The 25,781-nt window shown below is 41.6% G+C and overlaps 2 protein-coding genes across 2 annotated transcripts in view; one reads left to right on the top strand and one right to left on the bottom strand.

The window, feature by feature from the left end:
* Positions 1-3,887: 3,887 nt before the first annotated feature.
* Positions 3,888-25,781, top strand: part of LOC110529517 (5'-nucleotidase domain-containing protein 1) — a 77,033-nt gene continuing 55,139 nt past the window's right edge. Inside the window, exons 1-6 of the mRNA XM_021611761.3 lie at positions 3,888-4,286; positions 4,953-5,044; positions 5,300-5,371; positions 5,566-5,675; positions 5,878-5,957; positions 6,087-6,168. Coding sequence (XP_021467436.3) covers positions 4,194-4,286; positions 4,953-5,044; positions 5,300-5,371; positions 5,566-5,675; positions 5,878-5,957; positions 6,087-6,168 — 529 coding nt within the window. The 5' untranslated portion in view covers positions 3,888-4,193. The remainder of the gene's footprint in view (positions 4,287-4,952; positions 5,045-5,299; positions 5,372-5,565; positions 5,676-5,877; positions 5,958-6,086; positions 6,169-25,781) is intronic.
* LOC110529515 (uncharacterized) lies at positions 6,307-14,293 on the bottom strand. Its single transcript, XM_021611760.3, has 3 exons — positions 13,887-14,293; positions 13,222-13,360; positions 6,307-8,771 (listed from the first exon to the last, which is right to left on the bottom strand). The coding sequence occupies exons 2-3, from the start codon at positions 13,343-13,345 to the stop codon at positions 6,913-6,915; spliced, it is 1,983 nt and encodes a 660-aa protein (XP_021467435.2). The 5' UTR covers positions 13,346-13,360; positions 13,887-14,293; the 3' UTR covers positions 6,307-6,912.

Genomic DNA, 25,781 nt, shown 5'->3' with positions numbered 1-25,781 from the left:
GTTTGTTAAAGATCCTTATAGGCTTTGGCAATGACAGCTGGCGTCCTGTCTCATGAGGTTGGGTCTCAAGGGAAGGCCTTGTCACCGACGAGGGAGTGGAATCTCCAATGTGCCATCCTGCCTGGCCAAAGGCAGAGTCCCACCATCACTTCCCGTAAGCACCGACATCGATTGGCACAGAAACGGTAGAAGGCAACTACCTAATTCCAACATAATGTAACAGTCAGATGTCTGTTTTTGTCTTGTCCCGTGTATATAGTGTTTTCTTCATATATATTTAATCTATATTTTTAATCTCAATTTCCATCTACAGATTGAACATACTCTCCCGCCTCACCCAATGTGGTACAGATCTGCTATTTTGTTATACTTATTTTTTTCTTCATTTAACTTGGCAAGGAAGTTAAGAACAAATTCTTATTTTCAATGACGGCCTAGGAACAATGGGTTAACTGCCTTGTTCAGGGGCAGAACAACCGATTTGTACCTTGTCAGCTCAGGGATTCGATCTTGCAACCTTTTGGTTTCTAGTCCAACACTCTAACCACTAGGCTACCTGCCACCTCAGGTTAGTGGCATACTTTAGAACCGGAACCCCCATCAGAAGCTAGCCAGCTTACTAGCTAGTAGTCAGTTAACCACTGCTAGAGGTCATCACCGTTAACTCGGACATCAGCCAGCCTCAGCCCGGTCAATTCCTGCCAGTCTGCACAGATGTGGTAGACTGCTTTTTCTCTACCACATCTCCGGATTCCTACTGTAAGCTCTGAACCTTTACACCGGATCATCGCTGCTAGCAAGCTGCTATCGGAGTGGCTACTCCTGGATAATGTCTCTGTCCCGACGCAAGCACCAGTTAGCCTGGAGCTAGCCTCGAGCTTAAACCATCTCTCGGCTAGCAGCAGAGATCCATTGGCCATTTCCTGGGCTACAATGCCTCTTTTGCCAATTGGCCTGGGCTCCTTTACTGCCGACACGGAGCCCCGCCGATCCATCACGACTGGTCTGCCGACATAACGGTCCGAGGGGGTTTCTACAGGCTCTTCCGTTGCGATGTCCCCCAGAGGCCCATCACTCTGCTACACATGCCTTTTCCTAATGTCAATATGCCTTGTCTACTGCTGTTTTGGTTAATGATTGTCTTATTTCAAAGGGGGAGACACTCTAGACCCAAACTGTTATAGACCTATATCCATCCTGCCCTGCCTTTCTAAAATCTTTGAAAGCCAAATTAACAAACAGATCACCGTCCATTTCGAATCCTATCGTACCTTCTCCACTATGCAATCTGGTTTCCGAGCTGGTCAAGGGTGCACCTCAGCCTAAAATCTTAAAAAATATCATAACCGCCATCGATAAAAGACAGTACTGTGCAGCCGTCTTCATCGACCTGGCCAAGGCTTTCGACTCTGTCAATCACCGCATTCTTACCGGCAGACTCAATAGCCTAGGCATCTCTAATGACTGTCTCGCCTAGTTCACCAACTACTTCTCAGATAGAATTCAGTGTGTCAAATCGAGGGCGTGTTGTCCTGACCTTTGGCAGTCTCTATGGGGGTGCCACAGGGTTCAGTTCTCGGGCCGACTCTTTTTCTCTGAATATATCAATGATGTCGCTCTTGCTGGTGTTGATTCTCTGATCCACCTCTACGCAGACGACACCATTCTGTATACATCTGGCCCCTCTTTGGACACTGCTAACAAACCCCCAAACGAGCTTCAACGCCATACAACACTCCTTCCGTGGCCTCCAACCGCTTTTAAATGCTAGTAAAACTAAGTGCGTGCTCTTCAACCGATTTCTGCCCGCACCCTCCCGCCCGACTAGCATCACTACTCTGGACGGTTCTGACTTAGAATATGTGGACAACTACAAATACCTAGGTGTCTGGTTAGACTGTAAACTCTCCTTCCAGACTCACATTAAGTATCTCCAATTCAAAGTTAAATCTAGAATCAGTTTCCTATTTTGCAACAAAGCCTCCTTCACTCATGCTCCCAAACATACCCTCGTAAAACTGACTATCCTACCGATCCTTAACTTCGGCAATGCCATTTACAAAATAGCCTCCAACACTCTACTCAGCAAACTGGATATAGTCTATCACAGTGCCATCCATTTTGTCACCAAAGCCCCATACACTACCCACCACTGTGACCTGTAAGCTCTCGTTGGATGGTCCTCACTACATATTCGTAACCAAACCCACTGGCTCCAGGTCATCTATAAGTCTTTGCTAAGTAAAGCCCCACCTTATCTCAGCTCACTGGACACCATAGCAACACCCACCTGTAGCATGTGCTCCAGCAGGTATATTTCCCTGGTCATCTCCAAAGCCAACACTTCCTTTGGCCGCCTTTCCTTCCAGTTCTCTGCTGTCAATGACTGGAACGAATTGCAGAAATCACTGAAGCTGGAGTCTTATATCTCCCTCTCTAACTTTAAGCATCAGCTGTCAGAGCAGCTTACCCATCACTGTACCTGTACACAGCCAATCTGTAAATAGCATACCCAACTATCTCATCCCCATATTATTACTTACCCTCTTGCTCTTTTTCACCCCAGTATCTCTACTTGCACATCATCATCTGCACATCTATCCCTTCAGTGTTAATGCTAAATTGTAATGATTTAGCCTCTATGGTCTATCTATTGCCTTACCTCCCTACTCTTCTACATTTGCACACACTGTACATAGATTTTTCTATCGTGTTATTGACTGTACGTTTGTTTGTGTAACTCTGTGGTGTTTTTGTCGCACTGCTTTTGCTTTATCTTGACCAGGTCGCAGTTGTAAATGAGAACTTGTTCTCAACTGGCCTACCTGGTTAAAAAAGGTCAAATAATATTTAAAAAAAATCTACAACAGCACAACTGAATTTTTATTTTTTGTAATTTAATGGGGCAAGTCACTTAAGAACAAATTCTTATTTACAATGACTGCCTAGGAACAGTGGTGTAACTGCTTTGTTCAGGGGCAGAAGACAGATGTTTACCTTATCAGCTCGGGGATTCAATCTAGCTACCTTTTGGTTACTGGCCCAACGCTCTAACCACTAGGCTACCTGCCGCCCGCAATATGTACCCTTGCGAACCTGAGCACGGTGGAGCCTGGATTACTACATGTTTCCCGGCAATGGAGCCAAGACAGTTGTGGAAATTCCACCTCTCCAGGAACTCGGCAACAATGGCCCTCCAGTCTTCCTCCTTGGTGACAGGCATGTATTCACCTACAAGACAGTCCCAAATGGTTTGTGCCACAGAGGGGACAATGCCTGCCACCGTGGACCATCCAACTCCAAAGCTGAATCTGATGGTCCTGTAGGAGTCCCCTGTCGCCAAGAATCTGAAATCTAATTCAAAAGAATTTTCAATATTGTCTGTAACTTAATATTCCACCCACACATTCTATCTACTTATATACCTACCTCATTACAGTGTATGCTCTACTAATTATATTGTAATACTCATCAACCATCATTAACAATGCCTTGAAACAGTACAAATCAGTCTATGACTGTATCAATAAACTGTAGCCCAGGCCAACTCTACTTGTAGAAAAAAAGGTGCTGTCTAGAACCTAAAAGGGTTATCAGGCTGTCCCCATAGGAGAACCCTTTTTGGTTCCAAGTAGAACCCTATTCGGTTCCATGTATAACTTTTTCCTCTTATAACAGATCCAACCATCTGGAGCAGGTGATCGAATTCGCTTCGGTCCAGACGAAAGTAACCTCGAACGTTTTTGGATGTCTTCGAATAAATAATATGTATGCTGCTTGGCAAATAAATGAATAAAATATGTAAGGAAATTACGCAATCAAACTGTTTTTATTATGTAATCCCACATTTATTTACTGGATATGTGTGCAACAAAAATTCAGCATTCACATTTTGCTACTTTCTGTCAAGTCTACGCATACAATTTGATGCATACATTCCATGTATCGAACGTATGACCTACACAGAACACACTGAAACGCAACGCTGCAAGGCAAACGCAGCGTTCCATTGGAAATTAAAGCACTTCTGGTGTCCAAAACGCAAAAATACAGTCGGTGTGTTCGAAGCGTACTCATCGGCTTTCGTCTGCAGTCGGTTGCTTCAGCCTAACCACGCAAACGAGCCCATTGATTGACAGTAGTGTGCAGGAGTGCACAGGGCAACATCCTTGTTTTCCAGCATTTTCGTTAAAATGAGCGAATATTTTTCCCTTTCAGATTGTGATGTCATTGGTTTTGATTTGGACCACACACTCTGTCGGTACCATTTGAAAGAGACCTCCAGGGTGAGTTTATTTGTAGCTCACGAGCTAAAGCTAACGTTGCGTGCTGTTCTTCGCATTTCTAACAGCACGATACAGTAACAATGTAGCCGGCAATTGCTACCAAGTAGCCTAATGATTGCATGCAACATCACCATCCTTTCCAACTCGCAGTGTCAAGTCAGACATTCACGGTTCGCTGCATTTCATCAATAGCTCCTACTCGTAATGTATTACGAAACGAATGGAATATAAAATAATTCCTACATGGTGTTCATATGCTAAACGTTGCAGTCGAATTGCACGCGCCAAAACCTAAAACGATATTGTTGTAGTGCAGGGGAATCTTTCTCTTTTGCAACATGAAATAGCTAACATGACATGTATAAGCAATATGCTAGCAACAACAGATTAGCCAGCAGGCCCTTAAGGTATCTGGTATGAGTCACGTCTGTGTGACATCTGACTGCCAGCTGCAGAAAACCAATGGCATCCTCTGTGTGGAACGTAAATGACATTGAAGCCATGACTTTACAAATAGGTTTAATGCATACGAGGCAGCTCCATCGTGGTAGCTGTCAGTACAGTACAGTGTATATGTATTGTACAGTAATACATGTTCAGTGTCACTGAATGTTCACCCCACCTGTGGATAGATTATAACAGTGACCCTTTTGTGCCTCTCTGCAGCTGATCTATGAGAGCTTTACCAGGTATCTGGTGGAGCATAAAGACTATGACAAGGACCTTCTCACACTGACCCCTGCTACCTGGGATTTCTGGTGAGTCACTAGCAGCAGCAGAATGACTGAATACAATCATCCCTTCCTCTCTATGCTGTCATGAGTAATGACCGTGGTGTGCCCTTGTAAATTCAGACTACCCCATTTTCAGGTTGGATAAAGGGCACTTTTTAAGCAAAAAGGAAGATGCTGAATAATGCTCACAGATTCTTATTGTTATTGCGTAGCATAGTACATGGATCAACATGCGTTTTCTTTGGCAATGACCATGAAATGTCTATTCTGTATGTCCAGTTTCAAGGGCTTAGTGGTAGACCTTGAGGATGGAAACTTGGTTAAATTGGCGGAAGATGGAACTGTCTTACGGTAGGTTTACAGTTAATGATACAGTTAAATGCATGCCGTGATATTGGTTTCTGTTAATATTGATAGGAAAAATGCCTGTTTTGAAGTGTTGGTACAGTATGAATGTACAGTATTTGGGCACGCATGTCTTTTTGTTACTCTTTCCACCCAAAATAAATAAAACGCCTGACTTTAAACCTGTTTGTTTTCATTAGAGCAACCCATGGGACCAATAACCTCAGAACAGAAGAGATCATTAAACATTACGGTCCAAAAAGGGAATGGAACCACTTTAATAGCCTCAATACCACATTTACGAGATCTAGTAAGTCTTAAATCTTGAATCTGTGTGACCCCTTCCTTTTTGTTTGTGCTTTTTTGTTTGTTTGTAATGCAGTTGAATGTTCATGATAATGCAATCTCCTGAAAACATGGGCCTTTTTCTTCTTACTTTATTTCCAATTTACAGAGTGGTGAATGATTGGATTGTTTCTCACAATAAATATATTCTGTTTTATTCTCCGCAGCAAAGTACTATTTTTATGACAACTATTTCGATCTACCTGGGGCTCTTCTCTGTGGAAGAGTTGTGGATATGTTGCGCAAGGTAAAATCTATTCAAATCAATGTTCATTATGATAGTTAATGTTTACACATTTGTTCAAATGAAACATATAAAAAACAACAACATAGAAAGCATTTAATTTCAAGAACATTATTTTGTTTTGGTCAACAGCGTGGGAGTGAGGTGAATTCAGACTTTTGGAAAGACATGGTCGCTGCCATCGACCACAATTACAACACATCAGCATTCAAAGGTAGGTTGATCACTTATTTTAGAATCAATCATTTTCCGTTGTTGAATCACTAATTTAATTGGCCGTATCAGTAGGCTCAAAATCAAACAATATTTTCAATTTCCTACCGTACTGTCACAAAAAAACAAGACAAAAGCATCAGTTTCAGAACTTCGACTTTATTCTTTACTTTGGTCAGTAAGTTAAACATAGCATAAATGCATCCTCAGGCATAAAGTTGTTGTTGACATAGTACATTTTTGAATGACTGTTTTTCATAATGCGTGTAACAATAATACACTGCTGGTTTGTCAAAGGTTTGTTACAGCATTGCAAAAAAACAAAAACATGATTTCCTTTGCATGTATATTACAAGACATTTATTAAACACTTTGAAAACAAAAAATCTGCTGTAAATGTTGCAGGCAGTCAAAGAGCACCATTTTGTGTATTTTCAAACTTTTTAATCATTGTTTGCTGAATACTTGTGCAGATAGGGAATAGTGATAAAAACCATTTAATTCCTAAATTATATTCTTCCCCTGAATTTATTTTAATGCTTCCATGAACTGAATGCCCGTCTCAATGGAATACTTCAGAAAATTGCTGCTCTTACTTTTTTAGCTTTTTGAAAGACAAATTAACTTGTAGAATATTACATACATTTTTTATTCTACAATGACAACCAAATCTCAATGGAAGTTGTAAACTGATCTATTCTTTAAGTACTTTCTTTAAGGTTTCAAGGTTTTATTAGTGTCTGTATCACGTTGAAGCAATCAGGAACCCAGAGAAAGAGCAGTGAACATTGTCGGCAGCGAAGACACCATTGGTCTCCTCATCAGGGACCTGAATGTAGACTTGGTCATGGGCATTCAGCATAAGTACAGTGCTGCCAGACAACTGATCCAAGAAGCCCTTATTGTACTCATCGTATGAGAACATGATTGGCTCACCATTTTTGTACAGTGCCACCAATGCATTAGCACCATTAACATGCATATGGTAGGAGAAATAATAGAGACCTGGTACCTGGCAGGAGAAGATGCCAGTCTGGGAGTCATAGTGCTGCTCACCATTGTAAATAATCTGGTTGAACTGAATAGGTGATCCCGCTGAAGGGTAAGCCCTAGTCAGAACAGCGCTGAAGGCAGACATAGGGGCCTTCATCATCTCATGATGAGGCATCATAATCTCATGGGACTTTATGGGCATGCTCTTCTCATGATGGTAGACCATCTCACCAGGGGGACCAGGTGGGCCAGGAGGTCCCATAGCACCTGGGTTACCATTGTGACCTCTGGAACCAGGAGCTCCAGGTGGACCCATGGGACCAGAAACTCCCTTCGCCATCTGGCCAGCTGGGCCGGGTGTGCCGGGAAGACCGGGGTGACCCTTAAGACCTGGTTGACCTGCTGGACCTGAAGGCCCCACTGGTCCTCTTCCCCCTGGGATACCGTTCTCGCCTGGTTTCCCAGGTCCTCCAGGTGTGCCTGTGTGTCCCTTTGCTCCTGGAAGCCCATTTGCACCTGGAGTACCTGGAGCGCCAGTATGGCCCTGATCTCCCTTATTACCCTGATGTCCTGTAGCACCTGTTGCACCAGGAGGTCCTGCTGCCCCGGGGATACCTGACTTCCCTGCATAACCCTGATGTCCCTGATCTCCCTTGGTTCCCTTTGCCCCAGGAGCTCCCACCATGCCGACATCACCTTTAAGTCCCTGAATACCTGTCTCTCCCTGGAATCCTCTAGCACCCTGGGGACCAGCTGGACCCGTAAGCCCAGTAGCACCTGTTGCCCCAGTGTAACCTGTTGGCCCTGGCTCTCCTTTTTGACCAGTGGTTCCGGATGTACCTGGTGATCCTCTGTCTCCTGGCATGCCATTAGCTCCTGGTTTACCAACTCCTGGCATGCCAGGTGCACCTGGTTGTCCAGCATGTCCCTGGGGACCTTTAGGTCCCATATTTCCAGGCATACCTGGACTGCCATTCTCACCTGCCTTTCCTGGTGCTCCTACCCCAGGGTTTCCATTGTGGCCCTTTAGCCCTGGCAGACCCATGGCTCCTGGAGCTCCATCCCTACCTGGAGTACCTGACTTTCCAGGCTCCCCGGGGTATCCAGTGGCACCAGACTTACCAACTCCAGGTAGACCAGGCATACCAGATGGTCCCATTGGTCCCACTGCACCATTTGCACCTGGTGCCCCATGAATACCAACTCCCTTCTCTCCCCTTTGTCCTGGCAGACCAGGGATACCTGGATGTCCTTTAAGTCCGGGCTCACCCCTTGGCCCCATGCCGCCGGGCAGACCGTGTGGGCCTGGTTTGCCAACAGAAGATTGTCCAGCAGGTCCTGGGCTTCCAGGGGAACCGGGAGATCCTCTTGGACCCATGGCGCCAGTTGCGCCAGTATGGCCCTTCTCACCAGGCATGCCATTACTACCTGGTTTCCCAGGAGCACCTGGGTTGCCAGGCTTGCCAGCTGCAGAGTATCCAGCAGGTCCGGGGGTCCCGGCTGGGCCCTTTGGTCCGGGATGTCCCATGCCACTCTTGCCGGGAGGCCCAGGGGGGCCCATAGGTCCTGGCTCACCAGGGGATCCTGGAATACCTGGCTCCCCTGCAACAGCTGGGTAAATGGATAAGTATTATTACTTAAAGGTGAAGTAAGCAGAAATCACTCTGCTATTTTCTGGTTGCTATAATTCTAATAGTTCAACATAATTTCAGTTTGTGACAAAACAGCAGTGTATAGTGTAGAGAATCATTGTACCTTCTAAACCTCTGTGAAATGTTTTCAATAACCAAAAATATTGTTTTTTCAGCTGTTTAGAAGCTGATGTACAAAACTGAAAGGGAAGCATAGAAATAGCACACACAGATCTACCGCTTCTTAGACCTGACCAAAAATGAGAATGATCTATAACCTATAAATGATCTATAATTTATATGTGAATTTGGTCAGGTCGCCCAAAAAGTTACATATTGTGGCTTTAAGATGCAGTTAACAAGTACAGTCAACTGTAATTGGTTTAGATTCAGGATCTATTTTTTTTTCCCCATCTCAATTAGGTTGTTTTTGTTTTTCAGGAGTTCATTTTATTTCACTCAAGGTGAACTTAGACACTTAGTCCATTGACTGCTATCAGAGTATTCTTAATTGAAGAGTTGAGTCCACTTTTTTTTATTCTTTAATGCATCTGAATTCTTTGTCTTTCATTTTATATGTTGATGTATTCTCAGTGAGGCCCCAAATGGATCTTAGATGTTTTAGAAAGCTGATGACTGATATCTGTGCCCTATTTGTATTCTTTAGTCAAACTACCATCTCTCAGATGTCCATCCTGTGCAAAATAGAAGTCATAAAGCAAAGTATGAAATTATAATCTCTTGAATTAGGCTTGAAAATGTAACATTTAGCCTCTGCTTGTCATTGCTCTATATACACTACATGGTCAAAAGTATGTGGACATCACTTAAAATTAGTGGATTTGGCTATTTCAGCCACACCTGTTGCTGACAGGTGCATAAAATCGAGCACACAGCCATGAAATCTCCATAGACAAACATTGGCAGTAGAATGACCCATACTGAGGGGCTCAGTGACTTTCAACATGGCACCGTCATACTGTAGGATGCCAACTTTCCAAAAAATTGTCAAATTTCTGCCCTGCTTAAGCTTCCCTGGACAACTGAAAGTTCTGTTATTGTGACATAGAAACATCTAGGAGCAACAACGGCTCAGCTGTGAAGTGGTATGCCACACAAGATTACAGAGTGGGACCGCTGAAGTACGTAGCGGGTAAAAATTGTCTGTCCTCAGTTGCAAACTTCCTCTGGAAGCAAGTTCAGCACAAGAACTGTTTGTCGGGAGCTTCATGAAATGGGTTTCCATGGCCAAGCAACCTCACACAAGCCTATGATCACAATGCCAAATGACGGCTGGAGTGGTGTAAAGCTCGCCGCCATTGGACTATGGAGCAGTGGAAACACGTTCTTTCTAGTGATAAATCACGCTTCATCAAGTGACAGTCTGACGGACGAATCTGGGTTTGGCGGATGCCAGGTGAACACTACCTGCCCCATTGCATTGTGCCAACTGTAAAGTTTGGTGGAGGAGGAATAATGGTCTGGGGTTGTTTTTCATGGTTCGGGCTAGGCCCCTTAGGAAATATTAACGCTACAGCATACAATGACATTCTAGACAATTCTGTGCTTCCAACTTTGTGGCAACAGTTTGGGGAAGTCCCTTTCCTGTTTCAGCATGACAATGCCCCCGTGCACAAAGAGGTCCATACGGAAATGGTTTGTTGAGATCAGTGTGGAAAAACTTGACTGGCCTACACAGAGCCTTGACCTCTACCCCATCGAACACCTTTGGCATGAATTGGAATGTCGACTGCGAGCCAGGCCTAATCGCCCGACATCCGTGCCCAACCTCACTAATGCTCTTGCGGCTGAATGGAAGCAAGTCCCCACAGCAATGTTCCAACATCTAGTGGAAATCCTTCCCAGAAGAGTGGAGACTGGTAAGCAGCAAAGATGGGACCAACTCCATATTAATGGCCATGATTTTGGAATGAGATGTTCGACTAGCAGGTGTCCACATACTTTTGATCATGTCATGTATCATTGTTAAGTCAAGTCCATTTCTCCCTCTCTTTGACCACTTGCTTGTCAATTGGTTCCTTTGTCCTGAGTCCTTTGCTTTGGTATTCCCCTCTGAAACACCACAATGCGATTTTAAACAACAGAGTAAGCTCTGTGATTTATGGAGGGAGGTTGTGGGAACGGACTGCTTTTACCTAGGGTCATCTTGACAGCACCAGTGGTCTGAGGAGATGGTCAGATAAACACTGGTGTACATGTACAATGCACAGCATGTTGAGACTATATTAGACTACTGTAGCCAGTTATTTTAGTTTAATTTACTCATACTATGTTGAGCCCTTTAATTTCCCAAGTTGTCTGTAGTGCATGGTATGGTTTGTGGTCCTCCAGTTGTTGATGAATGTGCTTCACCTTGAAACCTTTCCTCCTCTTTGTTAGTGTGGAATTTGTGAGGCAGTACAGGGTAGGACATATTAAGGTACAATGCAGGCCATATTGGGATATAATGGTTTAAATGTGTGGCATCTGGTCTAAGTCCTGAAATGCTGACAGGATACTTTTATCCCTGTCTTTGAGAGGTTAGCCCACAATACCTCAACAATTTCCTGAATCCATGTTGTTTGTATGCCCAAAAGTAATTAACTACTGAAAACACTACCAAGATTTGAATGTAGTTAAACCACCTCCAAGCTACTGCTAAATTTAGTTAAATTACATATAGTTCACTATTCCCCAACACTGTCCTCAAGTAATGTGTGGTGTTGTATTGCCATGGTGTAAAGTACTGATACAAAATCAGAACATTTGGTTACACATTTGGAACATTTGGTTACAGTGAACGAAGTGGATTGGATGCACTATTTGTTGAAAAACGTGTTTGCCTTTTCCTGCTTTGGAATAGCACTTTGAGAACAAAACGGCGAGACAGGGCTGTAATTTGAAAGCCACTGAGGAGTAGGTTTGAAACCCCAGAAGAGCAGAATGTGTCAGAACTGGACACTTTGGCAGCCAAGTCATACCTCAGAAACTGGGAGGTGATGGTACTCACCACGGTCATCACAGTGGCATAGCCAGCTGTTGAACCTTGGCTTGTCTAGTCTGAATGGTTTAGGCCTAGATCACGTGTCTATTGTCAGCGTCAAACCATATATATTTCTATATGTAGGCTATGCCATGGCTCTCACATTGTAACGTTATATAAACTGAGGATGCATATTTGAGATTATGTGCAATTTTGTATACTCTACTTTAGGGTGTTTGTTTTGAAGTATTGAGACAATTTAAGCACACTACAAAGTGGTTTGTTTGGGAGTGCAATGTGGTAACATCTGTTTTCATTGTTGACTTGTGGAAAAGTATTCTATTTATATGTCAGAGGCCACCGGCCATAAAAACTGCATCAAAACATCTTCAACAAAGCTACTGAGTGCCGGAGTCTGGTTGAGCGGCAACACTTGACTCCGGACCACATTCTTGACAGAATGGTCTGATCTCTTCCATTTTGTCAAGCCCCACTGTCTTACCCTCTCTACTTTCCCCGCTGTCTTCTGAGCTTTCTCCTGAAGAGAAGATAGTAGGATATTTAGCAGGATATTTCAATATTTGTCAAGAGTGAGATATCTTGGAAGAAGTGTTATGTGGCAGCTGGTGCATGTTGGTGTTTTAACAAGGCATACAGAAGTGATAATTGCCCCTGGCTCTCACTTCTACAGAACCTCTGTGGTCTGACTGTCAGCACCGTTGCAGCCAGAAGAATAGTTGTTATCCTAACTAATGTTTATTATCCACTTTCTGTTGATGAACGAGTGTGTCATGTCTTGGGAGCGTGGAAGGATGCATGGGCCCATGGTTTCCTATTGCCACCACAGCTATGGTCAGGTGAAAACCCTCAACAATATTGACTGAGACATTGCCTCAGGTCCCATCAATACATCTGTTACTGGTTCCCTTGTTAAGGATAATGTGCTATCTGTTTCATAAGATTACATGTTCTGTGTAGAGTGTTTTACTAGAAACTGTTAACTTCCACAGTGATGTATTTTTTTTGTTGTAAATTAAAGTAATGCTGGATATTCTGCCATTTTAAATTAATGAATTGGCTAAATAACATTAAACTGGTTGGCTAATTAGTAACTTTTTAAAACAAATATTTTAACAAACCATGCTTATTTGTCCATATTACATATACTTCTCACTATTCTGTACTTAAAGTCCCATTTTGGTAAAACTAGGAATTCAAAACAGTCATGTATCTTCCAGGTTGACATTTTTATTCTCTGGCCAAGAGTTTTTCCTAGTCAGGTGGTGAAGAAAAACTCCTGGTCCGACTGACAAACCTCTAGTACATTCTAGAATTGGAATGAAACCTTCCATAAGCTTTCCACCAAGAGAATGTACTGCAAAGCTGATGTACAAAATATATTTTACAACAATAACATGCTGATAGCCATGAAGATGTTGAGACTTACTTTGGACATGGCTCTTGGTAGGATACTGCTGCTTGGCTACTTTCTGTACATGGTAATATCTCTCTGGCGTTGCCACGGCCAAGGCCACCAGGAGGAGGAGAACACTTGTCACCCTGAGGTCCATCTTGTAACGTTAAACCTGCATGAAAGAAATGTAGAACATCAGAATATTTTCAGACATTCTATCAGTTTGTTGAAATGTCAATGGTCTTCAACATACAGAGACAGTGGCGAGACACACAGTACCATTCTATAGCAGGGCCTGCACAACAGCAAACTAACATTTCTGAGTCAGAATTACAAGAAACAAGCACAGTAGGGAACATTGCAGACTCCCAATCTTCAGTCAGATATCCAGAGCTACCTCAGTCTGTTATGTATGGGTTGTCCCTTCCCCACCGTCAAGTGAACCATCTCATCACAGTGATGATTAAGACCCGTGCTACGAGGAACACTTGAAGCTAGACACCCCCAGAACCCTCTACTTACACCTGATCCTCAACTATGCACCCAACTGACTCCCCCCAAGACCCCAACATCCTCCTCCATGGCCCCATACACACTGTACACCTCACAGCACCAGAAACAGAGGGCCACACAAGAGACACACACACACACACACACCCAGAGAGCAGACCAGAGAGAACAGGCAGGGGTACACCTACCAGCAGAGAAGACTTAGGCTCCAAAAGATCAGTGGGGGTCGGGAGGCTGCTGTCCCGGCACGTTGCTGTATAGTCCTTAAGTCTGGAGGTTAAGTCTGAGCTGGCTGCTGCTACCCAGGCCACTGGGCTCAGGGTATTTATACCAAATCTGTTTCTAACATCACCCACAATCGACCTAGTATAGGCGTCCCGCCCCGTTGTGATGTCAGCTTTAATGAAGGGTGCCATGTCTTCAGAGAGAGAAGGCATGTCACTTCAGGATGATAGTCCTCTCCATAGCATTTAAAAACCCCACAGCTCCCTCCCTCCCTCCCTTGCCCCATTCTCAATGGAGCAGCACGGAAAGAGATTTAACTCCGTGTAGGAGACATTTTGATATTTTTGAGGGTATATGTGGTTTGTAAGTTCAAGTCGTATACAGAGCTATGTGGGTATAACTTTTTTCTGGGATGTCTTTGACATCTTAATTCCTGTGTTTTTGATGAATTCTAATAATAACATAAGTGTTCCCCTCTTTTACCCATTGATGCGTATTTTCGACTGCTCAAAAACAGGTGCTGGGAAATGGCTCTAGGACATTACATGTTTACATTTTACCCTGGAAAAACGTCTATACTTGAGCTTTTTCCGGTCACCCCATGCAGTCCCTCTGTCAGGGTAAATAACAACGTGAATGGCCCAGACCATTGAGTCCTTATGGCAGGAATTTCCAGGCAACAGTGTAGTTTCTGCCTTGTGCACGCAAACAAATATGAATATATTGCTCCCTTGCAGGATTTTAATGTCAGATAGTGTATTGTGGTAACAAAATCAATACGGTATGTCAGCTTAGTGAACTCTGGTAAACATTAGTTACATTCATAGCCATGCTATTTTATTCACTGGAGAGCTAGATTGTTTTAACTGTGTGTGGTGTAGAGTGCATACAGCGGTACTATGCCTCCACTGAGCCGCAGTGCAAGATGGGTACATCAGAGGTCAGAGTTGAGTTTCTGTCTTCAGACCTCTTGTGGTCGGGTGTTATCGAAGGTCCACCATGGTCTTATTTGTGTAATTTTCTTTACTTCTATACTTTTTCATATCTTGTTAACTGATTTGATTATGTGCAGTACTCTTATGTGCATTACCTACCTTTTGCTTTTCCCAAGAGTCTCTCAACTGTGTTTTGTGATGTCACCACGGGCTATATAGTAACATTCGTATTACACACAATGTCATGTGGGACAGTCACATGCAGTGGACAAATATACTTAAAGGTGCAATATGAAGAAATTGATCAGCCATTTCCTGATTTCTAAAATTCTAATTGTTCACCTAAATTCAGTTTGACAAAAGAAGCAGAATCATTGTACCTTCTAAACCACTGTGAAATATATTTTCATGAAACCAAAAACATTGTATTTTCAGCTGTTTGAAGCAGGTGTACAAAACTGGAAGTAAATTAAACAAAAACAAAACTTAAGAATGGGAAACATCGAAATAGAGCACATAGAACAGCTTCTTAGACTTGCTTTCAATGAGAATGGGAGATCTATAACTCACACTTCTATGTGAATTTGGTCGGGTAGCCCAAAATTAAATATTGCAGCTTTACATTTTGTATAAAGAAGCTCTGCCTCACATTGCTACTAGTGTGTGTGGACGTGTTTAACTATTCTTGTGTGTTTAACTATTCTTGTGTGGACCAGAAGTCCTCACAAGAATGGTAAACAAACTAAAATTTGACCAACAGGGGACAATTTGTTGGTCCCCACAAGGTCAAATGCTATTTCTAGGGGATTTAGGTTTAAGGTTGGAATTAGGGTTAGAATTACATTTATGGTTAGGAGCTAGGGTTAGTTTTAGGGTTAAGGTTTTGTTTTTGGGTTAGGGTAAGAGTACGGTTTAGGGTCAGGGGTTAGGGAAAATAGGATTTTGAATGGGACTGAAGTGTGTCCCCACAAGGTTAGCTGTACAAGACTGTGTGTTTGTGTCTCCTTATCTGCAGTATTTATCTTTGTTCTTCTTTGAGCTGTTTTGCACTTGTTAATCCATGCCAGCTCAAGTTTTACTGTGGTTATGACTGAAGTGGACTCTTGGATGTGTTTAGGTTTTCTGAAACCTAAACTGTGCTTTTTCGACATATTTTCAACTCTTAGTTTACAGCCCGCAGAAGAAAGCCAGTCGAGCCACTGGGCATCCTTGGTAAACCCCCTTTAGTTAAATGACAGTCACAGGGGGTGGAGTCAACACTTAAAAACTTCACATGTCCCTGTCCCTCATCACACTTTCACCATGAAAGCTACGTGGACCCCACAGTGGCAACATGTTTATTTTTGATTTGCGTCTATGATTTTTTTTTGGCGTGTCCGGATGTGCAGGATAGAGGTTAAACACCTTCAAGACCACTCTATTGTATTAGTCCTCAGAGTGTTGCATCATGACAATGGGGCCTGTTAAGAAATGCACAAACGTTGGCATTTTTACAGTAAGCCTTTTTCACGTCACTCCTGAACCACTTTATGATGTGGTGGCATTCTTGCTACTCTATTAGAATGTTAGGAGAGTCTATGAAAGGTTCTGACGTAACCTTTGTAGTGCTGCTGTTGAAACTGTTGAACAGTAATGCTTCTCTCCAGACGTGACTGATTCACTTTCATTGGGTTTAATTAGTATGCTGATGACTGGAATTCTGGGGCAGTCGTTTATCCCATTATCTTGGTACAAGATACAGGCACATTGTAGAGATCAAATGTAGGCTCCTATGTTTCTCAAATTAGTAAGCACTAGGCAGATGTTTTTAATCTAATTGAAAGCTGAATATATGTATATATACAATTAAAATAAGCCTTTTGCATTCGCCATGGTTTCATGTGTCTGGTGTGCAAAATACCCTGTCAAAACAGCAACTGCTTTTTGTAGTCTATTTATTCTCATGGGTAAAGTTGGACTGGTGACTGGGACTACAAATAAGTCGTTTTGGATGTTTAAATCCTATAATTGACCATTCAGATAATAGATACAGATAAATATATATTTTATTCTTACAAGCCCAATAATTTACAGCACTCTATGTTAGATTTATGAAATTAATTATTTTGCCCAATATTTTTTTCCATCATAATTGCAGTGCAAACCTTGCCATCATAAAATGATCATCCCTGGGCTTGTCTTTGCTGCCTGGGTTATTTGAATCATTGTGGTGGTGGTTGCTTCAGTTTTAGATTGCTGGGAAGGCATAGGCTGGGTGAGACAGACACGTTTGTCTGTGTTTAGAATCTCTCTCCTCTGTTTGCTCCCAGTGATTTGAGGATGCCACACTGCCTGAGAGAAAGGAGAAAATAATTGCAGGTTGATGATGTAACTATGCCAGTTAAAGGAGTAGAAAGTGGGAGTCTAAAGATAGCTTGTTTTAGCTGGGAAGTGACTGGGATACAGATATAACGTTTTAATAAACCCAATATGCCACTAAGAGGCAGTTGCAGCTTTATGAATGGAAGGATTGATGTTGGCCCTCCAAGCTGAGTAAGGGTGCAATTACAGGGACCCAAAAGAAAAACATCTAGGGTCAAAAGCAGAACGGACCAACCTGAGGAGGCTGAGGTTGTGTTTCAAATAGGAACCAGAAACCCAAAATGCATCCCTCCTGACTTTGTTGTCATTTTAAGATGAAAATACATTAAGAAATGACTGACAAGCTGGGAATCAGAGAAAGGGGGGATTAAGGCCAAAAGCGTTGAATGTTTTATTTTTCACGCTAAAGTCTTGAGAATGTTCCAAATCAGATTTGGTTCCAATTTTAGGCTCTCCTTGAGGACCAGGTAATGGGAGGGGATTGTTGGAAGTCAATTATGTTCATTCAGGCAGTACACAACACAAAGGATAACCTTAATGACTAGTGCCTTTCAGTCTAACTATGCCTTCCACAGCTCTTTAAGTGGAACAAACGGCTCACGTGGATGCCTGAGCCAATCCCATGGCTTTTTTCTGGTATTGAGACACCAGCACTGTTGCTCAATCTTCTTTGAAATATGTGTGTGAACTCTGACCAGGACAAAATAAGATGGAACATTTTGTCCAAGTGCATTATTTTTGAGTCTGAAATAATAATGTAATTTGCAGCATATTTTCTACTAGCTATGGATCTAAGAGTATTCTGACCAATAAGTCTGCCTCTGGATTGAAATCTGCAAACTATATACAGTACCAGTCAAACGTCTGGAAACACCTACTTCTTTATTTTTACAATTTTCTACATTGTAGAATAATATTTAAGACATCAAAACTATGACACAACACATACATTATCATGTAGTAACCAAGAAAGTGATAAACAAATAAAAATAGATTTTATATTTGAGATTCTTTAAAGTAGCCACCCTTTGCCTTGTTGACAGTTTTGCACACTCTTGGCATTCTCATTCTCTCAAAAGCATTCATGAGGAAGGCTTTTCCAACAGTCTTGAAGGAGTTCCCACATATGCTGAGCAATTGTTGGCTGCTTTTCCTTCACTCTGCGGTCCAACTCATCCCAAACCAAATCAATTGGGTTGAGTTCGGGTGATTGTCGAGGCCAGGTCATCTGATGATGCACTCCCATCACTCTCTTTATTGGTCAAATATCCCTTAATCAGCCTGGAAGTGTGTTTTGGGTCATTGTGTGGTTGAAAAACAAATGATAGTCCCACTAAGCGCAAACCAGATGGGATGGCGTATCGCTGCAGAATGTTGTGGTAGCCATGCTGGTTAACTGTGTCTTGAATTCTAAATAAATCACTGACAGTGTCACCGGCGACGCATCATCACACCCTCACACCACCTCCTCCATGCTTCGCTGTGGGAACCACACATGCGGAGATCATCCATTCACCTACTCTGCGTCTCACAAAGACACGGCGGTTGGAACCAAAAATCTCAAATTTGTACTCATCAAACCAAAGGACAGATTTCCACCGGTCTTTATGTCCATTGCTCTTGTTTCTTGGCCCAAGCTAGTGTCTTCTTATTGGTGTCCTATAGTAGTGGTTTCTTTGCAGTAGTTTGACCATGAAGGCCTGATTCATACTAGCTCCTCTGAGCAGTTGATGTTGAGATGTGTCTGTTACTTGAACTCTGTGAAGCATTTATTTGGGCTGCAATCTGAGGTGCAGTTAACTCTAATTTATCCTCTGCAGCAGAGGTAACTCTGGGTCTTCCTTTTCTGTGACGGTCCTCATGAGAGACAGTTTCATCATAGCGCTTGATGGTTTTTGAAACTGCACTTGAAGAAACTTTCAAAGTTCTTTAAATGTTCCGTATTGACTGACCATGTCTTAAAGTAATGATGGACTGTCATTTCTCTTTGCTTATTTTAGTTGTTCTTGCCATGATATGGTATTTTACCAAATAGGGATTTCTTCTGTATACCACCCCTACCTTGTCACAACACAACTGATTGGCTCAAACACAATAATTTTTTAACAAGGCACACCTGTTAATTGAAATGCATTCCAGGTGACTACCTCATGAAGCTGGTTGAGAGAGAATGCCCAAGAGTGTGCAAAGCTGTCATCAAGGCCAAAGGGTGGCTACTTTGAAGAATCTCAAATATAAAATATATTTTGATTTGTTTAACACTTTTTTTGGTTACTACATGATTCCATATGTGTTATTTCATAGATTTGATGTCTTCACTATTATTCTACAATGTAAACAATATATAGCTCTTGAATGAATGGGTGTGTCCAAACTTTTGACTCTTATTGTATGTTTGACTGACTCTGATTTAAGCCTAAACCTGTATTGTACCGTATAACATGCATTTAACGTAGATTGACGTCTATTGCCGTATTATCTAAGTTGGCTGTTTTATTAGGATTGTTTTAGACATTTTATAGAGAGATGTGACATGTCATTAAAAGCAGTTACCGGGGAAAGTTGGTATCCTGTTTGGTTGGCTTGAGTTCCTGAAGAGGCCATGTATGCACTGACAGCATGTCTAATTCGCATTACTTTAAACATTTGATTAATGATCACAATAAAGCACAACGAGTGCTTATATGGTTATATGCCTTAATGGTTATATTCACCATAATTTTGCAGTCTATTGAAAGACTATGGGATGTTTTACATGTTTTTTTTCCATTATCCCACTCTCTGCTTCCCATTCACTTCTGTGTTGTCAATCAGACAGCTGCTGTCTAGTTTGGCGTCCTCAACCCAGACCCAGAGTCCAGCAACTCATGACCAGGGGACGCTGGGGGTGTAGAGGGCTCTGGCCTGGGCTTGGCTGACCTGGCAGTCGGCCTTCAGGTTTCCGCCTCTGGAGGTGGTGTAGGAGTTAGTGGTGAGATAGCAGTGTTTTCCTCTACCGCTGCTGCTAAATCATGGCCGCCACAAAAACAAAACTAAAGAATATATATATTTTTTAAAACATACATTTTTTTGGGGGGGGGGGGGGGGGGATTGTAAAATGTTTTCAAAGTGAACTTAAAAGACTACAACCAGAAAATACTACAACCAGATATAAACTATGTGGAAAAGATAATAGAGCTATATATATATTTTTTTATTTATGATCATCTTTGAGAACGAACAATCACCAAAATAAAAACTAGACAGATTGGGAGAAACTAAAATGCAATAAATATCATGGCATGGGGCCCCCATCAATTTTGATATAATGTTTGAGTCACTCAGATAGCATAAGAACATGGCATAAGCCATGGCAAAATGTTTTGAATAGCATAAAATTAGTTTTTAAAATAGCACAATACATTCTCTGTGGTCAAAAGGAGGGCCTCTAAAACCATGTCATTGGACACGCCCACTACTCCGAATTGACATATGTGCCCAGTAGGATGCACCTTTTTTTTGTTTTTGCTATTCTGGGAGGAGCTCCTGTGTTTACCAAATTATGAAGCTCTCAAAATAATTATGGTCAGATAAAAAAAAGAATAAGACATGCAAGCACTATTGAGAATCCAAGCCATTGCATGTTGGTAAACATCCCATAGCTATATTTTAGGGCTATCTTTGTATACTGCATTTTCACTTTGGTATTTTGACAAGGATTTGGTTAAAAGCCTTGACCTGAACTTAGAAGTGCCAAAGCTCGCAAACAGCATTCAAGAGTGAGCAGCTTTGTCTGAAACAGTAGATCCACCTTTTGGTTGAATATCCCTAATATGTTGTGCACAGTGGTTTAGATTAGCCTTGAATCCTAATCTCTGCACACATTGTTTATAGTGTTTCTGAAGCTACGGCCTATCATTCTTAGTGCCCTGTAGTATGTCTTCATACAGTAGTGTCAAACTTCTGGATTTCCCCTTTTAGAGTTTGTCATTGGTCAGGACTGTTTTTGTTTTTCTTGGTTGGATCTTTATTTTAGGTGTGTGGGTTAAGAATCTCTGAACACCACTCTCAGTACGGTGGGAAGAATGTTTGGTTTAAGAGGTACTGTAGGCTAGCTACTTCCTCTTTGAACAGAAACCCAGGGCCAATGAATGAGGAAGAACTTCTGAATAAATCTTTTCTTCTGAATACCATGGTGGAATAGAAGGGGGGGGAAAGCTAAATGTTTATTTTGTTGGAAGTTAATTTACATTACTATCATTAGACTGGCTAAAAAAGGATTCCATTACTATATCTGCTCAACCAATTATTCTTGATGGTGCTAAATTGTCTGGATAAATGTTTAGTTTTCCTCATATTTTTTTGGGTCCATATGTTACAAAATGTCAATGTTTGGCTCTTTGTAGTTCACCACCATATGTGTTCCCTCATTTTATGCAATTATTGTTGGCCATGTGTAGGCTTAGGTGCTGTATGCGTGTAGCTATCATCAGCTGAGCTCTGTGAAATCCATATGTTAAAGGCTGTTGACACGTGTTGTTGTTTAGGTGTGTTTGAGAAATGAAAGAGTGGGAGGAGAATTACAGATTCTTTCTGGCATGACAGGATTCTTAGTTGGAGCAGAAAGCACAGAACATTTAAAGATAGTGTTGGGTTCTCCTCTCTTCCCAAAATGGGTGCTTATGTGTCCAACAGCTAGAACAAGACAGTTTTAGAAATGTGTGGAGTTATATTTGTAAACAAAGGTAAGGAGCAAGCTATTTGTAGAATCAAGTATTTACCGATTTTTCTCCACGTCCTTGGCCTCCTCACAGGAGATGAATTAAATAGGTCTGCACAACACTGACTCTTGAAGCACTGTCCTACCAGGAAAAAAATCATAACATATTGCCTATTTGAAATGCGTTAATTTGAGAATTTTGTCTCTGTGATCATTTTCTTTAATATGGCATCTAGCAACAGACGCTACTAGTGATGTGGCAGTCAGACAAAAACAATGACATGGAGTACCAGATTGTTTAGATGAGCTACTGTAATTGGCAGTGTTGAACAACTTTCACTCAGCTGAGGTGAAGTCAATTTCCCCCACTTCAAAAGACTCACGTTGTTCCTCCACAAATAATAAGCCAATAGCTGGTGAGGCCAAGTGTGCATGTGAGATATGAGTTGGGTTTAACTGCTTTGGGCTCTGTAACTGTCCTATAATGACCACTGGTGAGGGCTCGTTAACCATGCCCCCAACTTAATCACTATGAAACATCAATGTCAGTTTTGCTCAGTGGCCATATTTTTTACTTTGCAAAGGAAAGAAAAGTGATTTAATAGAACCCTCAATTTTCTTGTTTTTTTCCCCCAGCAATTAAGTCAGAATTAACCAAACAGCATACCATCATCAGCAAGAATAGTTGTACTAAGACTGCTTATTTTGAAGTATTTTGGTGCCAAGGAAAAAGTGACTGAGTCATAAATTGCTGATTTGGTAAAAGCCAGTAAGCTTTCAAGATACGGGTGTTTACAATGGAGTATCACAATGTGAATGAAAATTGTCATCAAAGATATGTACTTGTATTAGCCTATTTCACATGTTGTTGTATTTGGATTAAAGCTGCATAGATAGCCACTATACCTATATTTTACTGTACATTTGGGACAAAAGCATATGTACTGCACTTTGTCTGAGTTTTGCTGAGGGACCAGGAGGAGCACACAGGAGAAAATTCATGCTTAATTGTGCCAGTAAACACATAGATGACAACACTGAAATGTGCTTTGTTGCCCGGGAAATCCTGCAGCTCTAAATAAGAAGTACTTTGTCAGTTAATGCGAATGTAGTATTTGAATATCAAACTGCTCTCATCAAACCAACCACTTCAAATGTTTCCATTGCTTATTAGTGCCTTTCAAAGTGAATAAACACCATAGCAGTTGCTCAAAAATATCTAAAGCCTTTTATATGTTCTTTAAAATACTTTATTCAACCAAACTGTTATAATTCACAAATAGTCTTACAAATACATGTAGCCATGGCACACATGCCATCTGTCAAGATTCTAACTGCTCTGGCCTGCAGGGTAGAGAAAATCAAGTTTATAGCGTAGACTTGGCATATGCCTTAAATCAATCTAATACATTTTTTGCTCACTACAGTACACCGCAGCCATGATAAGTGAGCTACGTGGATTTACCAACCATTATCTCCTGCCTGAAATGGTATTTATTTTCTGAGTAACCAACATTTGTCTAAAAAAAGAGTCCCAACTGATTGGAAGGACACTTGCTACAGAAGGTTTTATTTTTCTCAGCCCAGCTTATCTAAAGCCATCTGCTTGGCTCCAAGCCATCACTATCACTGTCATTTAAGTGTATTTTTTGAACAGCTTGGTGGTCATCCTTCTCTATCCATTGGGACTCTCGGCAAAAATGTGTCAATGGATCTTGTCTATACTGCTTTTGTTCAAGACAGTCACCAAACTGGTGTACTGTACTCCTGTAAAATTAGACTTTGATGTATTGTGAAATTTAAATGAGCAGAACTTTTTTTAAATCTTCTGTGGTCTTTGGTTTTAATGAATCGTTTAAGCATGCATGGGCAATGGTTTAATCTGGCCATGGATGTGTTTCTCATTTTAAGGTTGAATGCTTCATGAATTGAGCATGTACATACAGCTTGTGTGTTGACATAGCAACTGTATCCATGTACATACAGCTTGTGTGTTGACATAGCAACTGTATCCATGCACATACAGCTTGTGTGTTGACATAGCAACTGTATCCATGTACATACAGCTTGTGTGTTGACATAGCAACTGTATCCATGTACATGCAGCTTGTGTGTTGACATAGCAACTGTATCCATGTACATACAGCTTGTGTGTTGACATAGCAACTGTATCCATGTACATGCAGCTTGCGTGTTGACATAGCAACTGTATCCATGTACATGCAGCTTGTGTGTTGACATAGCAACTGTATCCATGTACATGCAGCTTGTGTGTTGACATAGCAACTGTATCCATGTTTTTGCAGCTTTGTAATGCTACATGTTTAACTTGGTACCATGATGTTATCCATGTCGTCGCACACTAACTTTGTCATAAATGATACGACAGCTAGTCGAAAACTGGGCAGGAAAGGCAATTTGGCTGTCTATGTTTACATTTACAGTGTACCCACAACCACTGTGAAATGAGTTGGCCAAACTAATTTGCAGAAACATGTAAGGAGTGAATCATTGAGGCATTATAGTAGAAGATCTCAGGCTTTGGTCTTTATTTATAGCAGTCATTGTGTCCTGACTGCTTTTCAGTTTTGTATCCATAACTCCTGGTTTGTTTCAATGGCATGGCAGAAGTTCAGTTATAAGGTTGCACTGGTGACGTAAGTTGCATTTGAAATGTGGCTGGGCTGTTTTTAGGGTTCACGTACAGGAAGGGCACAATTTACCTTAGCTTGTCTCTGAGGAGAGGATATATCTATATTTGAGTGTCAACATTTTCACGAGATACAGCTTCTTATTTTATCAATTAACAATAGAACTCCATATTGTTCAAACTTGTTTTGGTTCTTGAAAACGTGTATGGTTCAGTTTATAGTAGGGTAGGGTGCTAGTATGGTGCCTGTGTAGCATAAGAAATGTACGTCTGTTTCCATACAACTTCTGGTAAGGCATAACTCTTCGAAGGGTGGGAATGTCCACTGTTACGTCTGACACTCTAAATGGTGCCCTAGTTTTGTTTGTTCTTTGTTCTGTGCTAGATTAGTGAGATACGACAACTCACTGGGCACACCAGGTCATTTCAATGTAGTATATTAGGTAATAGTTGGTTGAAACATTAATGAGATTACAATCTACAGTATATTCACCCACTCAAAAAGACAGACAAAAGATAGTTACATTTTGAATGTGTTATCACTATGCTTTCAACTGTTTTAAAAGCATAACCAAATTCCAAATGGAGAAACGATGTCTGATTTTGGTTTAGTTGTCACCCAAATGTTTATCACTGCGCTTTCAACCATTTAATAGTACAGCAAAGTTTAAATGGGAATAAAATGTCAGACATTTTGTTGATTTATACGACAGATTGTGTTATCACTGTGCTTCATCAAACAGCAGAACTAAATGACCTGGATTGCAGTTGAACTTACATTAAAAGTACATGGTGCAAGAGATCAAGTGATCAATGCCGTTCGAGATTCTCAGGAGATTATTTATTTATTATTTATTATTTATTTATTTATTTGAGAGGTTTTTAGGGCTCTGTTCAATCAGTGGCCCGCCCCTGTGAAGGGACATGGGCTATAAAACCTTTCAAACACGCCCTCCTCTCCCTTCCTATATAAGCCCTTGACGACAATGTAACCTCCTGTTCCGAGGACGTGAGGACGACGGTCCGATGTCAGAATGGTTCAGATAATAACTACAGAACGAAGCCAACATCAGCGTGAGCTTTGGTTGCGAATGGTATGAACTTTGAACTCTTATTCACAACAGAAGTGATACCTCCTAGCCATTGAGTTAGCAACAGCCGCTGCAAACGAGGGTTAGGAAGGAACAGACAGACTATCCTGTCTACCACACAA

Source organism: Oncorhynchus mykiss, chromosome 8, assembly GCF_057628025.1.
Source record: "Oncorhynchus mykiss isolate SJ-2025 chromosome 8, ASM5762802v1, whole genome shotgun sequence".
NCBI classification, from domain to species: Eukaryota; Metazoa; Chordata; class Actinopteri; order Salmoniformes; family Salmonidae; genus Oncorhynchus; species Oncorhynchus mykiss.
The sequence above is the reverse complement of the archived record's forward strand: the minus strand, read 5'-3'. Positions and strand labels throughout refer to the sequence as shown.

Bases quoted from the DNA above. Each gene is read 5' to 3' on its own strand.
- LOC110529515 (XM_021611760.3), bottom strand. From the start codon at position 13,345: ATGGACCTCAGGGTGACAAGTGTTCTCCTCCTCCTGGTGGCCTTGGCC. The intron at 8,772-13,221 runs GTAAGTCTCAAC...CCATTTACCCAG, and splicing joins TACCAAGAGCCATGTCCAAA to CTGTTGCAGGGGAGCCAGGT.